This window comes from Coffea eugenioides, chromosome 2 (assembly GCF_003713205.1).
Source record: "Coffea eugenioides isolate CCC68of chromosome 2, Ceug_1.0, whole genome shotgun sequence".
Taxonomy (NCBI): domain Eukaryota; kingdom Viridiplantae; phylum Streptophyta; class Magnoliopsida; order Gentianales; family Rubiaceae; genus Coffea; species Coffea eugenioides.
The window spans coordinates 58,338,641-58,362,291 of NC_040036.1; the positions used below are offsets into that span (position 1 = coordinate 58,338,641).

A 23,651-nucleotide genomic window follows, 5' to 3' on the forward strand; every position below is an offset into this window, starting at 1 on the left:
AAAAACAAAAAGAATACGTGAATGCAACATTAGGTTAATGGATTCCCGAATCGACATGCAGTATTAAGTTTATGAATTCACGTTCAAATACGTGAATCAATAAATATAATACTGCATTCACATATTCTTAGTTGCATGTCTCTTGTTGGTTGTAAGTCTCTAGCCCAATGAACATTCTCCAAGATTTCGACAGACCTTCTTGATAGGGTGAAGAAGCATTGTTTCCATTTTCAATTAATCACGTATACGATACAAACTATTATATAAGCATTGAAGCGTGCAACTGGAAGCTCATGATTGCCACAGCTTAGTACCTTTCTTCATTCTGCTTTCCTTTGTCTAATCGAATCTTCATTACCCAATTTATACCTAGACAAAAAAGCCCCAATTCCACCGAGTTGATGATGGAATTATTGCCGTCGATATTTGTTTTTCTGTCTCTAATTCCGGCTGCTTATCTTCTCCGCAAGCTTACCCTGAGAAAGGAGTCCAACACTGTAACCACCAAGTTTGAGGTTGGAGAACCAAAGCCTTTACCAGGTACCATTAGCTGGCCTCTAATCGGAAAGACTTTTGAGTACATTTCCAAAGGTCGACAAGGTCTCACATATGAGTTTCTAACAGAAAGGTGGAATAAGTATTCGTCCCCCATTTTCAAGACTTCAATGATTGGAGAGACCGTGGTGATCTTTTCTGGTGCCGAAGGGACCAAGTTTCTGTTCTCGAACGAGAAGAGGTTGGTCCAAGTTTGGCGGCGGAGTGCCATAAAGAAAATATTTCCCAAGATGGAGAAACCTTCCAGTGAGCACTCAGACATACTGCGTAAACTTCTTCGATCGATTCTAAAGATAGATGTGCGTTGAGATACATTGGATTCATAGATGAGGCAACCAAAAATCATTTACAGGTACATTGGAAACAAGTGAACCTTAGTGATCCTCCAGCAATACACTTGTTCAATTTGTCCTGTAATATAATCTTGGGCATCAATGATCCAAAAAAAATTGAGAAAATTCAAAAGGATATGCAGGACATAGACAACGGTTTGCGATCAATACCCATAAACCTGTCAGGAACGGCTCTGAATCGTGCCATCAAAGCGGCCAGGCATATTCAGAAAGAGCTTGAGGAAACAATCATGCAAAGAAAGATTGATCTTTCAGGACATGATTCATGTTCAGTGATGGACATCATGTGGCATTTGATCCTGGCAACAAATGAAAATGGTCAGTCATTTTTCGACGAGGACATTGCAAGCAATTTGGCATCTTTATTACTAGGAAGCTACTCAACCATGCAACACACAATCTGTTAGGACTGGCCCAAGAATAAACAAACTAATGTTAGAATAAAATAGGCGGTATAACCAACCATATAATGCTTAAACGGTAGACACCAGTCATATAATACTTAGGCGGTAAAATCGACCATATAAAAGGGTTATGCAACCCAATAAAGACAATGTCGCGCCCCATTTTTCGCGATGGAAAAATAAATAAAGTGTTTGTAAAAAAAGATGTGATTTTATTTAAAAATAAATGGAAAAGGACCAAGAATAGGACTTAAAAAAATGCAACAATTTGGGTCCAAAATTTAGTCTAAAAGGGTTTTGAAGAAAAATTAGGAGTCGCCACTTGGTATCGAGTTTGGGTGTACCAAGTCACCCAAAAAGTGTATTTAAATAAAATAAAATAAAACCCTTTTCGACAACTCCAGGTCTTTAAAAAACAAGAGAAAATGGATTCAGGAGTCACGGTTGAAGAAAGGGAAGGCAAAGGTTTGATTAACTCAAACCTAAGGCACCCTTTCAACCTAGTCTAAGCTAGTTGCGAGGTTTAGTCAAAATTTTTCTAATCTAACCCTTAATTTTATCATATTTGGATGTTTCCTACATGGATGCAAATCTAAATTTATAAAATATCGAAAGGGTCAAAATATCCATTCAAGAGTTTAATCGAACCAATCGCATTAATTGCGAAGGCCACAATGATTCCTTGAAAGTGTCACGAGTATGCGAATGGTGAAATTAAAAGAAAAGAAAAGAAATTAAATTATATACATATAAAAGTGATCAAAGAAAAGGGAATGCAACATAAAGGGTACGGGAGGCAAAAACTCGTGATATAATTTTCTTATACATGGATTAATAGGGTATTTAAACTAAAAAGTTATAATCACCCATTTCCCATGTTTGAAAAATAATTATCCTAACATGAACAAGCAAATGAACTAGCTTAAATGAGATGCAATTCTAAATGACATGAATAACACCTATAGAGGGTAGGGGATAATATAATAGGGAATATCATACAAATGAGAAAAATCCTAAAAAATAAAATATGCATGGAAATATAATAAATATCATACAAAAAAATGAATCTAATGCATGAACTATCTACAAGTCTAGCGTTGGACTAGCCCATTTCTAAAGGTCTTTACTAGCATTGGACTAGCAAGTAAATGGAGGGAGAAGCCACAACTAGCGTTGGACTAGTGTGGTGACGTCATGCATTAACAATACATAGTAAACAAATAAAGTATAAATTAAAATAAATAAACACATAAGAGCACATAGCACATAACACATAAGTATAATATCTAGAAGCAAATATCCTAAGAAAAACGGTAACGCATAGCAAGTAAGCATGCAAATCACAACAAGCAAATAAAGCAAACAAACCCTAACTATTACATTGTGGGGAGGGCTTACTACAATCTAAAAGGGGAAATAAAATAAATAGTTAAAATAAATACCTAACTATTACAATTGTGGCATTTAATTGCCTTCCCAAATAATTTCGAATCAAATTAAAATAAATATACAAAATTAAAACAAGTAAATAAATAAATAAAAACATTCAAGAGGCATGCAATTAAGCACATAAAGTCACATAGGGCACATAGGCTCAAATAAAGTCAAAAATAAAAGAAAGAGTGTACCTCCCCTGAATTGGTACCCTAATGAAGTGGAATTACTTATTTACCCTCAAAAAAATAAAGAAAAGGTCAAGGCATCACTTTAATTAACAAATAATCACATAAAAAGGGGAATGAATATGAAATTGAATTAAACGAGGCACTTAAATGAAGGTGAACAAACCATGTCTATGAAATTAAAACAAGTAAGGATTTAATTGTAAAAATTAATAAAGTTTTGATGCCAAAATTAAAGAAAAATAAAGTTAAGGGATCTATTTATAATTAAAATAGGGACATAATTGAAAGAAATCAAAGGCCTTAGGGTTACAGTATACTTAATGAAAAGTACAGGGACCATTCTACAAATTCATTGACCAGATCCTTGGCTAAACAGGCCATTGGGCCATTGTCTGATTCCCCTTGGGCTAAGAACACATGGCCCAACCGGAAGTCCAAGAAAATGAAGTGGATAGCCCATTGTTGTTTTTCATATTAAAACCCAACCAAATTACATGGGCTTTAACCTCTTAGCCCAACCGAAACCCAAAATGAAATAAGCTAAACCCACTCCCTTAAACCTAAGCAAAAATAACATCTTAACCCAAATTATTTACTTCACTAAAACCAACATAATTAAATCAACTAAAATTATTAAGCCACAAATATGATCTAAAATCAAGAATTAATCTATAAAAAAAAATAACATAAAATATGCAAAAAGAGGATTAAACTTAGAGGGGTGGCATTAGTTCGATTTTTCCAGATTTTGGGCCATAGTGTAATTAATTAAAACTTGGAGGATCAAAAGTGTAATTTTTCCAAATTTTTCATCCAAAACTCCAAAGAAGATTTCTGCAAACGGAAATTTTATGCAACTCCTGAGTTCATCATCTCATACACATTTATACAAAGAAAACTCAAACAAAGCCAACCATTTGTCAACTAAATCAACACAAAAACTTCGATTCATTTCCTCAACAAATTTTGTGACAAAAACATTCCTTATGACTTTTATAATACCACTATATTTTAAATTTCATAAAATCAAAATAAAAAAAAAAATCAAAAGTCTAGATTACAAAATCGACAAAAAAAACTTAGCTAAACAACCTCTCCAAACATTAACTAGTCAGGATTATTAATATATGCACAAAATAACATTTTCATTCGACTTTCCATTTAAATATTTTTTAAACGCTTTGCATGCCTACACAAGAATCATTTCCTTTTCATTGATCTAACTTATGTCATTTCCAAATTTTCACCAATACAACAACAATAAAAACGGCAATAGTAAAAGAAATTACACAAACAAAATATGTCTAATAAAACTGAAAAATACCTCAATAAAAAGGGAGTTTCTTGGCTAAAGCTTTGAATAAATTCCTAAGCCTCAACCGTTTATTTGTTTGTTGTTTTCACCTCCTTCAAGCTTTCTTTGATCAAAAGACCAGTGTCTCTGCAAAATTTGTTTTCTGTCTGTTGGCTCTGCCCAAGCCCCAGAGAAGAAGAATTCCTCGTCGTCTCTCAAATGAGTTCCCCTTGAGTCCTTTTTATGCAATTTTCTTCTTAATGGATCCGTTGAGAGCCTTTCCTAGTCAAATGGCGGTGATGCCATCATGAGTCATTATGAAGGCTCATGATGGCTCATTATGTGATTTTTTTTTTTTTTTTGGAATCAAGGAAAGAAAAACCATAATTTAAAAAAAAATTTAAATTAATTTTTTTTTTAAAAAAAAAACCTGCAAAAATGAGATAATACACGTAAAATGTAAGAAAATAAATAACACATTAAATGAAAAATAATTAAGAAAACATTAAATTTTGACAAAAATTTGGTGTCTACAGACAAATAACAAAGCAAAATAAAAGATACAAAGATTTACGTGGTTCGATCAAATTGACCTACGAAGAGGAGCAAATCTTCTACTATGAAGAAAATATACAAAAGCCGTAGGAAAGTGGTTCCTAGGCCAAAAGACACCTACTAAAACACAAGAGAGCCCAAAGTATTTTTACTACAAAAGACTTAATAACCCAAAGGCCCAAATAGCCTACTAATGCTCTTTTGGTTTGGTGCACCTAAAACCTTCATAAACCTTCTATATTTATAGGTTCACCGAAAGGAACCTTTCCTGCTGTCTGCTTCGATGTGGGACGAAAGGAAGAAAACTTCCTTATGCAACATTTGATGTGGGACACGCCACATCAACAAATCTCCACCTTGGCGTGTCCCTAACATCGACAATAAAAAAAATTGCTCCACCTTCTCCACATGAGTCCCAATGGGCCGAAATCACGAACAACGAACACCAACTAAGTCTAAACATTGTTTGAACTTGTAAATTGGAAGAGGTTTCGTAAACATATCGGCTGGATTGTCCTTGGTATTGATTTTCTGAATAAGGACCTTTCCTTCAGCAATGATATCCCGAATGAAGTGATATTCACATCAATGTGTTTCGTTCTCTCATGATACATCTGATCTTTAGTCAAATGTATGACACTTTGACTATCACAGTGAATAACAGTAATACCTTGGTGTAGACTAAACTTGCTAAACAAACTCTTCAACCACAAGGCTTCTTTGATTGACTCGGTCATAGCCATATATTCTGCTTCTGTAGTAGACAAAGCTACGACATGTTGTAGAGTAGCTTTCCAACTGACAGCACAATCGCCAATGCAAAATACATAGTCTGAAAGTGATTTTCTCCTGTCAAGATCTCCAGTGTAGTCTGAGTCTATAAAACCAATCAAAGTGTTATTATTTCTTCCAAACTCCAAACATGCATTTGAAGTACCTCACAAGTATCTGAGAATCCACTTCACAGCCTGCCAATGTGTTTTACCAGGGCAAGACATATATCTGCTAACAACACTGACTGCATGTGAGATATCTGGACGAGTACAAACCATTGCATACATAATACTGCCGACTGCACTGGAATAAGAAACCCGTGTCATATAATCTTTCTCTTCATCTGATTGTGGTGATTGAGCAACAGATAGCCGAAAATAGTTAGCAAGAGGAATACTACAGGTTTTGCATCTTTCATGTCAAAACGCTCCAGGACTTTTTTCAGGTAATTTTCTTGAGTTAAAAACAACTTCTCTGCTCCTCGATCTCGCTTAATATCCATACCAAGAATTTTCTTAACTGCTCCCAAATCTTTCATATCAAATTCACTACTTAACTGCAGTTTCAAAGTGTGAATTTCTGACAAATTTTTGGCAGCAATGAGCATGTCATCAATATATATCAACAAATAGATAAAAGAATTATCATCTAACTTCTGAAAGTAAACACAACTATCATATATGCTCCTTGAATAACCATGACCCAACATAAAGGAATCAAACCTTTTATACCATTGTTTTGGAAATTGTTTCAATCCATATAAAGATTTCTTTAACAAGCAAACATGGTCTTCCTTACCTTCAATCTCAAAACTCTGGGGTTGTTTTATATAAATTTGTTCTTCAAGTTCGCCATATAAGAAAATCGTCTTAATATCGAGTTATTCTAACTCCAAATTATACATGGTAAAAAGCAAGCAAAACATGAATAGAACTATGTTTAACAACAGGTGAGAATACATCATTAAAATCAACACATTGTACCCGATTATAGCCCTTTGCAACCAATCGTGCTTTATATCTTGCATTTTCAACCCTTGGAATACCTTTTTTTTTCTTGAAGACCCATTTGCATCCAACAATTTTCTTATCTGAAGGCGGCTTTACAAGAGCCCAAGTTTCATTCTGATGAAGAGATTCAATTTTTTCATTCATTGCAATCAACCACTTTACAGAATCATCACAAGAAACTGCTTCTGAATAGGTGGAAGGCTCACCAACTGCATCAGTTTCTTCTGCAATAGACAAAGCATATGCAACTAAATTTGCATATTTTTGTGGTGGTCGAATATCTCTCCTTGGTCTATCTCTGTCTATGGAATACTCCTTTTCTTCTGAACTATCTTCAACAGTAGATTCAGGTGCATCTACTAGTACTTGCTGAATAGAAGATTTGGCCTGAGAAAAATCAGAACTGCCAATATCAAGTTTCACCTGCTTCTATGTACTTTCAGTAGTACAAGGACTAGAAGACTCCTTCTTGGAAGATAACATAGATAATTCATCAAAAGTAACAGTTCTACTGATCACAAATTTTGGAGATTTGGGATCAGAACACCATAATCTGTATCCTTTCACCCCAAAAGCATAACCAAGAAAAATGCACTTTTTAGTCTAGACTCTAATTTTTCATCATTCACGTGCATGTATACTGAACACGCAAAAACTTTTAAATTGGAGTAATCAGCAGGAGTACCTGACCAAATTTTCTCAGGAGTTTTGAAATTTAAATATGCAGAAGGAGAGCGATTGACAATATAATAGGTCATATTGATCGTTTCAGCCCAAAAGTCGTTTGTCAACCCTGTATTGGAGATCATACATCTTGCTCTCTTCAAAAGCGTTCTGTTCATACGTTCGGCCACACCGTTTTGTTGAGACGTCATTCTGACAGTGCGATGTCGAACAATTCCTTCATTCTTACAAAATTCATTAAATTCACCTTCACAAAATTTCATGCCATTATCTATTCTTAACCGCTTAATATGTTTTCCTGTTTGTTTCTCAATCAAAACTTTTCATTGCTTGAAAGTTAGGAAAACATCATTTTTATGCTTAAAAAAATATACCCAAACTTTCCTTGAATAATCATCAATGAAAGTCAACATGTACCTGGCACTTCCTTTAGAATGAGAACGAGAAGGCCCCCAGAGGTCAGAATGAATGTAGCCAAAGTTCCTTTTATCCTGTGAACTGTCGGCAATTGGAAGCTAACTCTCTTCTACTTTCCAAAAATGCAATGTTCACAGAGTCCCATCTTTCCAATACTTTGACTACCAAGAAGACCTCGTTTGCATAAAATAGATAAGCCTTTCTCGCTCATGTGCCCCAATCTCATGTGCCATAATTTGGTGAAATTAGAATCGGATAAAGTTAATGTTGAAACAGCAGCAGCACCTGTAACAATAGATCCCTGCAAAATATACAAAGTATCAGATTTGTGTGCTTTCATAACAATAAGAGTACCTCGAGTGATTTTGAGAACTCCACCTCTAGCTGAATACCTGCATCCAATAGACTCAAGAGTGCCTAAAAAGATGATATTTTTCTTCAAATCTGGAACATGTTTAACATCTGTGAGTGTTCTCACAATATCATCGTATATTTTAATCCGAATTGTGCCTTTGCCAACAACTTTATAAACAGCGTTGTTACCCATTAAGACAACTCCACATTCAGTTGATTAATATGTTGAAAACCAGTCCCTATTGGGACACATATGATATGAACAATCCGAATCTAAAATTCACTCATTGTTAGATCTAAAATTATTTTTCGTTGCACAGAAAATGGTTCCATCATTCTCATCAACTGCAATACTAGCCTCGGTGGTCTCACTCTTTTTCTCCTTTTGCTTTTCTTATTTTTCAATTTAAAGCAATCAGAGATAACATGGCCCTTCTTTTTACAATAATTGTACACCACATTTTTATGTTTGGATTTGGATCTACTTCTATTTTCTGTATGTCTCTTTTCAGATCTACCCCGAACAAACAAGCCATCGGCTTGACTCCCACTAGTTTCCAAAGTAATATCCCTACCTATCTGCTCTTTAGATTTTAATGCAGATTTAATTTCTCGATACGAAATTGTTTCCTTTCCATAAATCATAGTATCACGAAAATGTTTAAAGGACTGGGGAAGAAAATATAAAAATAATAGGGCCTGATCTTCATCATCAATTTTCGAATCTATATTCCCCAAATCTATAATATTAGAATCAAATTTATCAAGATGGGAGAGTATAGATGTACCTTCAGACATCCGAAATATATACAAACTCTGTTTCAGATATAACTGATTCTCGACTGTTTTCTTCATATACAAGACCTTAAACTTGTCCCACATGGCCTTTGCCGAAATCTCAGTGGCTACCTCTCGCAAAACCTCGTCAGAGAGATTTAGGATAATATTGGACCTTGCCTTCTTATCCATCTCAGCAAAATTTGCATCTGTCACATCTTGACTTTTTCTCGATTCCATGTATTGCTGGATCAACTCCGTCTTGAACCAAAATGACCTCCATCTTGAGCTGCCACATGCCGAAGTTGACATTCCTGTCGAATTTCTTGACAACCGTCTTTGTTATCGTCATTGTTGCCACAAAATCTGAAACCTGAAGTTTGTCTCAAAAAATTGGTCAAAACAAATATGCAAGTCTCATGAGAGGGCCCCACAAGATGAGCGGACCCCACGGGATGAACGGGCCCCACAGGGTGAACGGGCCCCACGAGATTAGCGGACCCCACGAGATGAGCGGGCTCCACAGGATGAACGGGCCCCACAGGATGAATGGACTCCACGAGATGAACCTGTCTTACAAAATATATCAACCAACTCTGATACCAGTTTGTTAGGACTGGCCCAGGAATAAACAAACTAAAATTAGAATAAAATAGGCAATATAACTGACCATATAATGCTTAGGCGGTAGACACCAGCCATATAATATTTAGGTGGTAAAACCGACCATATAAAAGGGTTGTGGCAATCCAATAAAGACAAATAACAAAGCAAAATAAAAGACACAGAGATTTACCTAGTTCGGTCAAATTGACCTACGTCCACGGGCAGATGAGGAGCAAATCTTCCACTATGAAGAAAATATACAAAAGCCGTAGGAAAGTGGTTCCTAGGCCAAAAGTTACCTAATACTAAAACACAAGAGAGCCCAAAGTATTTCTACTACAAAAGACTTAATGACCCAAAGGCTCAAATAGCCTACTAATGCACTTTTGGTTTGGTGCACCTAAAACCTTCATAAGCCTTCTATATTTATAGGTTCACCGAAAGGAACCTTTCCTGCTGTCTGCTTCGATGTGGGACGAAAAGAAGAAAACTTCCTTATGCAACATCTGATGTGGGACACGCCACATCAACACAATCACTAGCATCATGACATATCTTGCAGAGTTTCCAGATATGTACGAGTCTGTCTTTAAAGGTGAGTTTGGCAATAATTTCGGCAATTCCTGAAGGCTAAGCTAGTTACTATTAAAAGTTTATATTCAATATAAGGTTTTTCTAACGTGTGCCTATTAGACATTCACTCAACACATATAATAAATTCTGCATTACCTATCAATTCATGTATGTACATGTACTAACAATTATTACCATATCTTACATTTATATACTTTTTCTAATGAATCTTATCTTTCCAAAAATTTAACACTTGAAGTACATCTTAACAAGTGGTAATAGCCACTTGTTAGAGTCTTCAATATGTACGAATATGATGACCAGTTACAAAATGTAAGATGTCGAATGATGTTCATGTAGGAAACTAAACTTGATTAGGCCAAGAAAGCTTCGATTTTGCAAGTTATAATTAAGTATATTACTCTGGTCACCTTGGAAGTTCTTCGGATAACATTAGAATTGGTAATTTGAATTTTTCAAACTGAACAAATACCTTTATTTTTTTCTGAAAATTTCAATATTAAAGTTTGTCTGAAATTTGGCATAGTTTTTTGTTGTAATAAACTTGCATATGCTGCGTAAAAGAACAAAATGAAATTGTTGATGCAAAGGAGCCGGATGATAAACTTACTTGGGAGGACATACGGAAGATGAAATACTCTTGGGCTGTTGCTTGTGAAGTGTTGAGAATTTGACCAGGGTCTGGCAGTTTTAGAGAGGCTATCACTGACTTCACCTATGAAGGATATTTAATTCCGAAGGGTTCCAAGGTAAATTCATTCCTTCACTGCACCTCCTAAAGTTCACGTTTAATTTCACTTTACCCCAGAACATTGTTGCAATTCTACTTTACTCCTTTGAAACAGCACCACTTATATTTTCTGTCTGAATAATTAAGATAATGTCAAAAAAAAAATTGTGACACAAACAACCCTTGTAAACACCTGTTTTTTGTTTAATTCTTGGAGTATAAAAGCTTTCCCTTTTCCAACTTTTGCCGCTCAGATAAACTCAATAAAATTTAAGAGTACGTAATTTAAATCGATTGAAGATCAATCTTTTCACATAGAAAAGAAGGTAATCTTAAAGTCTTTTGAACAGTTTTCTTATTTTCTCCGCTTTTACTAACTATTTAAATTAAATGGCTAATTTGTTTCACTTTTTCCTTAATGCTTTTTATGTTTCGTCTAAAGCGTAAGTTAGCCTTTTTTTTTTATTGATTTTGCAAAAGGAGATTTGTTTAGAAATGGTTTGCCTGCTAGTTCCCATATTCCAATGGTAAAGTACAACTAATACTAATTAATTTTGGATGGGAAATCTATAATACAAATAAATGATTATGCTTTACTTGGACAGATTCATTGGACTTCTGATGCCACACACAAGAACCCAAATTACTTTCCAAACCCTGAGAATTTCGATCCATCAAGATTTCTAAAGGACGGTGTAACCCCTTATGCATTTATTCCATTCGGTGGAGGGCCACGACTGTGCCCTGGTAATGGGTATGCACGACTAGCAATACTCATCTGTATGCATAATGTGGTGACTCGTTTCAGATGGGAAATACTGATTCCCAAGGGAAAAATAGTATGTTAATCTTGCTATAAGGCCAGCTCAAGAACTTCTTGCTATTCTCCATCCTCACAAGCTCTGAATTTGTTAAGATTTTTTTATTCCTTATCTCTCTTTCTTTCTTTCTTTTTTGGTTATATTTTCCTATTTTTTCTTCCCTATAAATAATGTGAAGCTGGCGAAGCTTCAAGCCCGCGTTAAATATTCAGTTGATCAATTTCATCCTTATTTGGTTCAATTCTTGTTTCGCAAATATAAACAAAGGGTATTTCTAGTTGTGTTACGTGGGATTATATCCAGGATTGTATTTGTTACATGTATTGATGTGCACTCGCACTATTTCAATTAATAGTTATTGGATCTTAATAAAACAAAAAAAGAACTAAAATATGATATTTATATAGGAAAAATAGCAATATAATAAAAAAGGGGACAGAGAATGGTATAGGGTGTGGGACAGAAGATCCGCTGTGTAAAGCTTGTTTGTGTACATCATGTAAATCATACAACTAGACCCAACTTGTACATCATCAACTTGTACACCATCAAATCTTGTACATCATCAATTTGTGTTCAGTGTAAACCGTGTCATATAAGAAGTTTAACAACTGGACCCAACCTTACCAAATCACTGTTGCACGAGAGCAGATCCTCTGTCCAATAGTTTGTGTCCAATTTTCTGTCCAATGTGAAATTACGTAGTTTCACTTATTATATCTGCTGATGTGGCAACTAAAAATAGGTCGCTGTTTGGCTGTCTTATTCTTCAAGCACCCAGGCAACAGCCCTGTCAAATAATTTCCATTCTCTGTGAATTCCTCCACAGCAAAACCACTACATATTTCTGGTGGCAGTTGACCAGTAAAGCTATTATTTGAAAAGCTTACATTTGCCAAAAAAGGGACTACTCTTCCGCAAGTCCCTAGAAATGATACCGGAAAACTTATTTGTATAAAGACGGAGAGAGTCTGCAGATTACTAAGATTAGAGATTTTGTCAGGCAAGTCTCCACTGAATTTGTATGAACATTATTTTTTTCTTACTATCGACAAAAGAAGTCGTAAATCTTCTTGACACTCACGTCTCTTGCTTAATAATAAGGTTCCCAAAATTGTTTTGTTGAAGAACTTCCTTCGTCTTCTAGGCGGAAAATGGTGGCAACAGGTTTTGGGAATTGTAACGATAGCAATAGAGTTTTGGGAATTGTAACAAAATTGTTTAAACAAAGGAAACCCAAAAAAGAAGAAAGAAAAAGAAGTATAAGGCAGCCAAACAGCGACCTATTTTTAATTGCCACATCAGCAGATATAATAAGTGAAACTACGTAGTTTCACATTGGACAGAAAATTAGACACAAAATATTGGACAGAAGATCTACTCTCCTGTTGCACCTGCCCCACATCCCCCGAGCATTTTAGGTCTGTTTATAAGACAAGTTTGTCTAGATTTTTATTTTACAAGTTTTTTATAATAATTTTAGTTTCAACAATTTCAAAAATTCCTCCAAAGTTTTTTTAAATACACACCTCAAATACCTTAACACATAGAAATTTTTTTTCCTTCTTTAATCTTTTTCTTTCTCCCCACACCTCAATCTATCACCACACCACACATCTCCATCGTCAGTTGGCACCTCCATCGGCGCCAAAAGACTTTTTTTTTTCTTTTTTTCCTCTCTTTTTCTCTCCTCCTTCCTCTTTCCTCCTCTTCCCCACTTTCTCGTCCCCTACTAGTCGTGTGATCAGAGCTAGTTGTAGGTTTGGTTCCTTGACCAGTAGGGGAGGTGGGTAGTGTGGGAAATGGGGAGAAGGTGAAGGAAAGGAGAGGAGGAAGAGGGGAGGGAGGGAAGAGGATGAAAAAAGATGGAGAAGAAGAGAGAGAGGGAGGAAAGAAAGAAAGAAAAAGGTGGGAATCGGGTGGTGGCAGTAAGGAGGGATGAAGGATGGGAGAAGGAGGGAGCAAGAAGAAAGGAAAACAGAAAAGAAAAGGAAAAGGAAAAAGAAATTTTGTTTTCCCAACTCTCAAATATACAAAAAATTTTCTACTGATTCTATAATAAATTATAATAAAATTTTATACAAATACCCAAAAAAACACACCTTCTAAATGGACTCATTATTATTGCTTGAGGACTGACTAGCAGCATTAGCAGCATTACCATGGTAAACCGGAGCAAGAAGAACCCTGCTAAGCCCCCATAGCAAAGGGAAAGTAAGACCTCATCTTATTCATCAATTTCAAGCTAAAGAGTGCCTTTATCAACATATATAGAACAAGAGCCGATGGCCTCTTGTGACTTGGAATCGTTTTCGTCGTCCTCTCACGTGCCGCACATGTGAGTCACCAGCCTTTTTTTTCCCGCGCGATGCGCCAGACATCCGCATATACTTCCTCTCTAGGGTTTTTTCTTATATTTCCGCCGCTCTCTCTTCTCCCCTTTCTCCCTCGCCTTACCTTTTTCCTCAGAAGCTAAACCCTTCCCAACGCCAGCAGATTACTCACGCGGTGCTGCAGTTTCACTACTGCCGGTGGCAACAGTAGTAGTAGTAGGTAGGACCATAGCTGACTGATGCCCCCGCTTCTCCCAAGGGCGAACCCTAGGGTATCGGCGGGACGCCTGCCTAGCTCGCGCCAGGACTCGAAACACAAAACTAATAAAACTATATTAAACCAAAAGAGAACTGTTTATAATATATACAACCACCAAAAGTTCTATTTACATCTTCAAAAGTATCGAGTCAAACCACTCTAATATACTATAACCACAACCAACAAAAGATAGACCCTAAGGAGGGTCCTTATACAAATCACCAAAACAAAAACAAACATACTATATGTCCAACTATTACAATCAAACCTAACTAGACTAGTGTACGTGCCAAAAGTCCCCGCGTTGGCCCCTGCTAAGGAAAACAAAAGGAAAGAGGTAAGCTATATGCTTAGTAAGTAAACAGGGGCGAAAGCGTAAATTTCACGTAACAACAGTTACACAGTAAGAGTAAAGCAAAAGCAGAAAAGTAACATCACATAATAAGGATACAGGTGGCTCCAAAGCCAAATCGTTTGCCATGTGTGACCGCCTGCCGACGCTCCGTCGACCACAATTAATGGTCCGTAGAACTTCACTTGTACTCCCACCGTACACCTTATCACCCTCTCTGGCCATACACCTCACAAACTTGCTCGAGCGAACGAAATTGAGATTGGTTCACAAGCTCGGGTCACAAACTTGGTCCACATAATCGGTGAACCGGTTTTACAAACTTGGTGACCTCAAGCCAGGTTGGACTGACTTCGACCAAGCCCTAACCGGCTCGAATAGTCCAGCTAGGTCATGAGATCGGGCCCCAAACTCACAAACTTCACAAAATTTATTCAAAAGTCACCCCGAGCCACAAGTTCAAGGGGTTTAGTTCCAAAATGATTTATATACATATGTCATGTACAAATATGTGCGCAAATTAGGGTTTAGGTCGAGTGCGATAAAGTACACCCTCGCCAAGGTACCCTTTTCATACATATCGAAACACATAAGCAACTAACACGTAAGAGCGGCCTGAATACTTACTCAACGAACAAAAGAGCAAAAGTTCGAAATTTGTGTCGCGAGGAGTAGCTAGTAGGCCCCACCGACTCCACCTAACTCACCACCGTCTGAAATAGAAGATTACGTCACATAATATCATAAACGGCTACTAATATGCCTAAAACAAGCAAAACGGCAAAATCGGCACATACGAGTGCGGAAACGGCACACGGAAACGGGAATGGCGACCTAGCCATTTTGCCGTCAAAACTATTTTGAGCCTAATCGAAGCTATGAGTGTCGGATCAAGGTACATGAGGTACCGTTGCGAAGCTAAGAGAAAATTATATAACTTTCATGAAGACCCCTAACTCCGGATCTGAACAGAGATGGGTCGAAAGTGCAGAAAACCGTTCCAGGAATTCGCACTCCAATGTAACGGACAGGGTATGTTTTCTGGACTATAACTCCCAGCTCAAAAATCCAAATCAGGAAATTCCAAAGGCATTAGAAAGCTGAGACATAAGGCTAAAACTTTGATGTTTTGGGTAAGACCTAAATCCACTCAGAACAGAACGAAATTTGAGTGTCAAAGTACCCGTCAGAACTGTCCAGATTCAAAGGCAGTTCTGACGATCGATCTTGTTTTGGTCATAACGGGAGCTACGGAACTCGTATTTCGACGCACTTTATACCATTTCGAAGCTAAAACCAAGATCTACATTTCTTATGAAGGAGTAAACACCCAGATCGTACGGTATCAAATCCAAAAAAGTCACGGGCAGAAGCTAAACTAAAAACGCACAGAATCTGATGTTCAAAACAGGCTTGAGTATTTCATCTATAACTCAGGATACGCTAATCCGTTTGACCTGAAATTTTACAGGAATATTCAGAACTTAAGAGGCTACAATATTGAAGAAGGCCACTCAGTCCAATTTCGAGTGTAACTACATCTAAAATGTAATATAGTACACCAGAATCGCAAAACAGGTTCACAAACCGTATTCTAGTACAAACATCATAAAACAGCCTACATAAGTCCAAATCCAGAAATTCCAAAGCCATACGAAAGCTTAGAAACAGGTATACATTTAATTAGAAGACCATAATAACCAATTCCGAAGCAATTCCAGCCAAAACAACCAATTACAGGCGCAATTCTTACATTCGGGTAAAACCAGGATAGCAAGGGTAATTTCGACTTTTCTCATTCTACGCTACTCCGATTGACCTGAAATTTTGTAGGCACCTCTGAAATGTCATTCCATACAACTTTCATGTTTTAAGGCAAGGCCAATTCAACCTCTAACTAAGAGATACAAAACCGGACAGAATTGAAGGGTATGAAACCCTAGTCTTCCAAATTTCCCTCCAAACCAAAAAGTGCTTGCAATTAACAATCATTTACACCTACTAGCCTCATTTTAGGCCATTGCCAATCATCATACAAGGCCACACCATCAAATTCATATATAAACAGAAAAATCACCAATAAATGGAAAACTTCACCACTTCATCCAAAATCAAGAAATAAACCACAAAATTCAACATTTTAACTACCACTAAGCACAAATTAAGCTTCATTAGGTGAAGGAGAAGGTTCATTCACTACTCACCTAGTAAAACAAGAGAGGGAGAGTTGCTTGTCACCTTAGCTTCCCCAAACACTTCACCAACCAACTCACTAACACCTAATGAAGAGGTTTTATGGAGTAGAAACAAGTTTAAGTGATTGTTTTGGAGGATTTGAGCTAGATGGAAGCCAAAACTTTGAAGAGTTTTCTTTCTTCCTTTGCTAGAGAAGGCCGGCCAAGATGGAGAAGAAAAGAGTGAATTTTTGGTAATTTTTGAGATATTTTAACCAAATGGTAAGACAAGGAATAGTAGTCTTACTTAAGGACTAATCCAAGGGTGACACTTGTCACATTCATTAATGCAAGTCTATCACTTTGTTCCCTCTCACTCTAATCCATAAAGTATCCTCTAATTATCTCTTAGCACCCGATAAATTAAACCCAGTATCCGAAACTTAACCTAATCGGCCGAATTTTTCCGAACTTACCGCACTAGTGGGTCCCACGTCCGATATACGTTCTTAATTTCTCAAAAACTAACCGATACTAGAAAAATCATCTAAAATCTATATTTACTCATAAAAATTATCTGGGGAATTTTTCTAATAAAGAAAATGTGAAAAAAGGCGGGCGATAAATAAAACTCCACTTAAGCTTTCTAATATTGTAACACTAGAGGTTTGCTAATCCAGAGTTTGCCAACCATTTTCAAACTTGTTAAACCTCTGTAAACTATAACGAATCCTATTTTTACTTGTGCCAAAACACACACTAGAATACCGCATATAAACTATAGCTCGAGCTTACGAATAATACATAAACTAGGGTTTTATCATAAGCAAGGTTAGGGTTTTCAATCTTAGCCGAGATTAGGGTTTCTCCTTAGCCCTAAAACCTTAATTTAACCGTACAAAATAATGAATAACCCTAATATCAACTTACGAACGGACTGGGGCCTCACATGTCACACTCAAATGGACCAAAATGGCACCGTTAATTCCCGTCATCGTCAATTGCCCTCCTCTGATAGATTTCTCGGCGTTTTCTCTCCGACTGAACGAAGCACCGCTCTCACTGCTTCTGGAGACAACTCTGCCTCCGGCGACGAGCTTAACGAAGACGACGTGTTCTGGACTGGTGACTTTACTGAGCCTCGTGGCCGGTCCTCTTCCCCTTCCTCAGTCATCAGCATGCGCCAGATCTCTCTCTTTTTTCCCCTTTCACTTGGTTTTGTGTTAAAACCTTCATTGCATTGAATTTTTTTCACTTTTTTTTAGGTTACAGGTAGAATTATTTTTAATTTCTGGACTCTTATTCTCCATCTAAGATAGAGTTGGAAGTGCAGAAGCATCTTCCGCCGCTTGCTCTGTTTTTTGCCCTTTTTTAAGGTACTGCCTTCTTTGTTTTGATGTTCTTTCCCATTTTTTCTGTTTCCCTTGTTCAAGCTTTTGTGGATTGTCCCTTGTTCGAGCTTTTGTGGATTAGCCCATATTTTCAAAGCGACATCGTTAGTACTCGTATATAGTTGGTTCACACCATTTTGAAAGACCTCCACCCCAGCCCACCACGCATATCATATCACATATGTTGCCGGCGGCCAACCTCAGTGAGTATTGCTTACAAATCAAACTGTACTTTGAGAAGAAATAGAGTGTTGGTCCGATCGATTAGCACTTCCCTTTATTAATTCCCTTTGTTCAATTGTTGTTTTTTAATTTTTTTTTTGTCAGCAACGATACATTTGTATAACCTACTCTATCCTAATCTAGGGGGAGGGGGAGCCTAAGGAGGCTATTGTAGGGGCTAGTGGGTATACAGACCCAACTAGACCAAGGGAGTGCTATGGCACAACCCTTAGAGTAATTTAATTGGGTCCCATTCAAAGCGCGAGATGCATAATAAATGACGTGAGCTGCCTTCCTACTCTTTGCCCTAATACAGCCCCTACAGCATGATCACTAGCATCGCACATGATCTCGAATGGCAAACTCCAGTCAGGGGGTTGGATGATCGGGGGTGAGGTCAATAGCTCTTTCATTTTGTCAAAAGCTTTCTCACACTTATCATTGAACTCGAAAGTTACATCTTTTTGTAAAAGCTGGAATAACGGGGCTCCAATTTTCGAAAAATCCTTGATGAACCTTCGATAAAATCCTGCATGTCCAAGAAAATAGCGCACTTCCCGCACACTCGCGGGGTAAGGTAAAGCAGATATAATATCTATTTTCACCCTATCGACTTCAATACATTTAAACGACACAACATGACCTAAGACTATCCCGTGGTCAATCATAAAATGACATTTTTTCCAGTTAAGTACAAGATTAGTCTCTATACACCTTATCAGGATCAATTTCAGGTTATCTAGATATGTATCAAAACTATCACCATACACACTGAAATCATCCATGAAAACTTCAATTATTTTCTCAACATATTCAGAAAAGATGCTTACCATACATTTCTGGAAAGTGGCAGGTGCATTGCACAACCCGAAAGGCATCCGTTGATAAGTAAAGGTCCCGAACGGGCATGTGAAGGTCGTCTTCTCTTGATCCTCTGGTGCAATTGCTATCTGAAAATATCTTGAAAATCCATCCAAAAAGCAATAGTAAGCCCGACAAGCTAAACATTCAACCATTTGGTCAATGAAAGGGAGAGGAAAATGGTCCTTTTTTGTGACGGCGTTTAGCCTACGGTAATCAATACACTGCCTCCATCCAGTGGGTTTGCGCACTCGCACGAGCTCCCCCGTTTGGTTGGCCTCCACTGTCACTCCTGCCTTTTTTGGAACTACCTGGATCGGGTTCACCCAAGAGCTATCTGATATTGCAAAGATGATCCCTACATCTAGCAGCTTCAAAATCTCTTTCTTTACCACTTCCATCATGAGGGGATTGAGTCTCCTTTGAGCCTGCCGAACAGGTTTAGCATCCTCCTCCAGCCTTATTCGGTGCATACAGATGAAGGGACTGATTCCCTTAATGTCGGCAATGGTCCACCCTATCGCCTCTTTATGCTCTCTAAGGAACCGAATCAGCTTTTTCTCCTGAGTTTTTGATAATGCCGATGAGATAATCACCAGGAGTGTCTCGTTGTCACCCAGATACGCATACTTCAAGTGCTCTGGTAAGGGCTTCAACTCCAATACAGGTGTCTGCACCACAGATGGCAATACCCTCTGGTGAGGTTCGGGAATAAAAATAGGTGAGATTTCATACCTTTTTGTGGTGGTCGGCAATGAATGTAATGCCTCTATTGTGCATTTCAAATCTTCACTCCACTCCACCTCAGGAGTTGTCTCCAACTCGAGGTGCTTGGTTAAAGCAACCTCCAACTCATCCCTGCCAAGAGTTTCAAACACTTCTTGCACCGCAGGGTCAATAGTACTCACAGAGAAAACAGAGCTAAAATTTGAGTTTGAGGGGTATTTCATAGTATCAAAGATATTAAAATGAACAATTTTCCCATCAAACTCCATAGACAAGGTACCCTTGTTAACATCAATTTTAGTCTGTGCTGTGCTAAAAAAGGGTCTACCCAATAACAAAGGTGAGGGATCGGGGGAGTGATCATCATCCATATCAAGTACATAAAAGTCAGATGGAAACACCAAATCATTAATCTTTACCAACACATCTTCAACCAACCCATCAGGGTATGCATTAGTTCGGTCAGCTAATTGAATGATTATTCCAGTTTCTTTTAATGGACCTAGGTTCAGAGAAGTATAGATAGACTTAGGCATTACATTAATTGACGCCCCTAAGTCCAACATGGTCTTCCTAATCACAGTGTTGCCTATCCTACAGGGGATAGTAAACATACATGGGTCCCTGCACTTTGGTAGGAGTTTCCTCTGCAGGACCGCTGACACATTCTCCCCCACAATGACTCTTTCATCTCTCCTCAACCTCCTTCGATTAACGCACAAGTCCCTCAAAAACTTTGCATATTTCGGCACCTGTTTGATTGCGTCTAACAGAGGGATATTGATATCTAACTTGCGAAACACCTTCAGGATCTCCTTCTCCTTATCCTGTTTCTTCGGTTTCTCTAATCTGTTAGGAAAGGGAGGCAAGTTAGTTTTAACTGTAATTACTGGGTCTGGAAGTACCTTTGGATTTGTACCATTGCTGTCCTCCCTTTCAAGCTCATCTTCAATCTTTTCCTCATCCTTGTCCTTGGGGATCACCGGTTCAGGCCCCTGAATTTCCTTCCCACTCCTTAGGGTCATCGCGCTCACATTCTTCGGGTTCAATTCAGGCTGAGACGGCAATTTGCCTTGGACTTGGGACTCCAAACGTTTGATTGTTGTGGCCATTTGATTCATCTGATTTCTTATGTCCTGCATTTCGGAGTCCGCCTTTTGTTGATGTTGCGCGGTGGTAGCTATCAGTTGTTTCATCATTTCCTTTAAAGATGGACTAGAGCTCGGTGGCGGAGGTGATCGGGATTGGTACTGCTGCTGATACCCTTGTTGTCTATTCGGCACGAAGTTAGACTGCTTGTTCCCTCCATAGCTGAGGTTGGGGTGGTCCCTCCAACCAGGGTTGTAGGTACTTGAATAGGGGTCATAGGGCCTTCTTGGCGCGGGCGCGTGACCTGCCATGTTCACTTGCTCTGCACTTTCTTCCTGAACCAGTGGACACACCTCCGTAGAATGACCCACGGCAGCACATACCCAACACACTTTGGCTTGTGAGGCACTTCCTACAGCTAACTGTCACACGAAAGATGTCAATTCAGAGATTTACTGCTGGATGGAGGATGTTTCTACCTCATTCACCCTACGCGTTGGGACATCCTCCCTCGTACCAAACTGCTGCGAATTCTCAGCCATTCCTACAATTAGCTCCCATGCTATCCGAGGAGTCTTGTTCACTAACGCCCCTCCACTTGCAGCATCGATTATATTTCGGTCTCTGAAAAGTAGGTCCTCATAGAAGTATTGAATGAGCAACTGCTCACTTATCTGGTGCTGGGGGCACTTGATGCACAGTTTCTTAAATCTCTCCCAATACTCATAGAGGGACTCGCCTGGGTGTTGCTTGATAACGCAGATGTCCTTCCTTAGACTTGCAGCTCGAGACGCCGGAAAATATTTGTCCAAGAATTTTTTTCTTCAGTTGGTCCCACGTGGTGATACTACCCGGTGGCAGGTAGTACAACCAGTCTTCTGCAGAGTCCTTTAAGGAGAATGGGAATGCCCTCATTTTTATCTGCTATTCTGTAATACCTGGGGGATTCATGCTGTTGCAAACTACATCAAACTCCTGCAGGTGTTTATAGGGCTCCTCACCTGGTAAATCATGGAATGATGGCAAAAGATGAATTAGACCAGATTTTAATTCAAATGGAGTGTTATCATTTAAACTTGAGAAAGTAATGCATAGAGGTTGCTGATTTAAATTGAGAGTAGCCAACTCCCTTAGTGTTTGTGCATTCGCCATGTTGACTTCCTCTTGGTCTGAATCACTTGAGTTATCACCACGCAAATCCGCTGACTCAACCTCTGGATCAAGTTCTTGAGATGCTACACTGGACTGCTCCTCTCTGAGCTGTCTGGTTTCCTTTCTCGTTCTACGCGCGGTCTTCTCTACTTCAGGATCAAAAATCAAGTCACCTGTACGTGAAGACCGAGGCATACACTAGAAAAATACTAGAAAATTAGAGTAAAAATGAACAAAAAAAAGAAACAAATAATAACGCCAGTCCCTAGCAACGGCGTAAAAAATTGACAGATTGTTGAAGCTTGTGCAATAATAAAAATAAACCTAATTGCCAGTTAAAATAACCAAAACCCGATTCCAAGTACTGGAGTAGGGACTCTAAGTGTGCAATGAGTTACTTGATTCACCCTGTTCCCGAAGAGTTTGCTTAATTCGATATACCCGAATGAGATGACTTTTTTTTCACGAATAAATATTAATTTGTAAACAGGGCAAGTAGCGTCGTATCCTCAGGGACTGGGAGTATTTGTCTCTTTCGAAATCCAAAAATAACACAGAGGGTGTTTTTGTGCAGGAGGTGACAATCAAATAAATTCAAATGAAAATGTAAAAATAAATAACTAACTAGAAATTAAATGACAACTCACTAAACTTAGAGTAACAGTAATGAAGGGTCTAAAACAATTAAACTACTCCAACACAACTAAAAATAAAATAAAATATGCAACTAACAATCGAATGGCAATTCACTAAAAATCAAAGTAATAATAATTAGAGATCCAGCCAAGGAATAACTTCAGCAATGGTTCACCTAATTGATCATCGATGCACAAGCAATTCCAATTATTTATTGATAAATAGGTTATAACTGCCAAACGAGCGATGACAGTCAACCGCTCCTTACTGTGTCGGTGATTAAGGTACACCTGTTAATCACTACTCTAATTGAGAAATAATCCTAGGTACGCCCATAGAATTTAATTTCCCAATTGCCTTACGTATTAGAGGAGCCCTATTCTAACCAAATAACGCACTACCAGGGTTATTTCAAATTAGCCCGCGTATCCCCCTGACACGAATCTAATCGTACCATTTGTCACTATTTCAATGCAATTAAACAATTACGGATTTAAATGCCCTAATTGACAATAGATTATCAAATTAACTAATTATCTGGATCCAAGACAATCAATTAATTGAATAACCATAAACATAGCAATCAAGGGATATGCGAATACCAATAAATAATAGAAAAAGATTAAATTAAATCGATCTCACAATTTTAGGCGAACCAAGGCCTTAGGCGAACCAAGGCCTCCGTCGTTCCTTGACTAGAAGGAAGAAATTAGTTCATATTTGATGAACAAAACCCACAGGAAAGTGAAGAAACGGTCGCCACCATTATTCTTGTTCACGAGACTTCACCTTGACCGAATGAATAAAGAAAAGCTAGGAAAACAACGATTGATTCAATTCTTCAAAGAGTCCCTGTCATGCGTGGACTGAAGCTTCCTAAGAGACAAAAGAAAGGTCAAAGCT

The 23,651-nt window shown here is 38.0% G+C and overlaps 2 protein-coding genes across 2 annotated transcripts; both read left to right on the forward strand.

Moving 5' to 3' along the window:
* Positions 1 to 404: 404 nt before the first annotated feature.
* Positions 405 to 1,315, forward strand: LOC113759959 (dammarenediol 12-hydroxylase-like). Its single transcript, XM_027302539.1, has 2 exons — positions 405 to 854; positions 908 to 1,315. The coding sequence occupies exons 1-2, from the start codon at positions 405 to 407 to the stop codon at positions 1,313 to 1,315; spliced, it is 858 nt and encodes a 285-aa protein (XP_027158340.1).
* An 8,639-nt stretch (positions 1,316 to 9,954) lies between these two features.
* LOC113759960 (dammarenediol 12-hydroxylase-like) lies at positions 9,955 to 12,370 on the forward strand. The gene is made up of 4 exons (XM_027302540.1): positions 9,955 to 10,003; positions 10,681 to 10,751; positions 11,338 to 11,571; positions 12,299 to 12,370. The coding sequence occupies exons 1-4, from the start codon at positions 9,955 to 9,957 to the stop codon at positions 12,368 to 12,370; spliced, it is 426 nt and encodes a 141-aa protein (XP_027158341.1).
* The last annotated feature ends 11,281 nt before the right edge of the window (positions 12,371 to 23,651 follow it).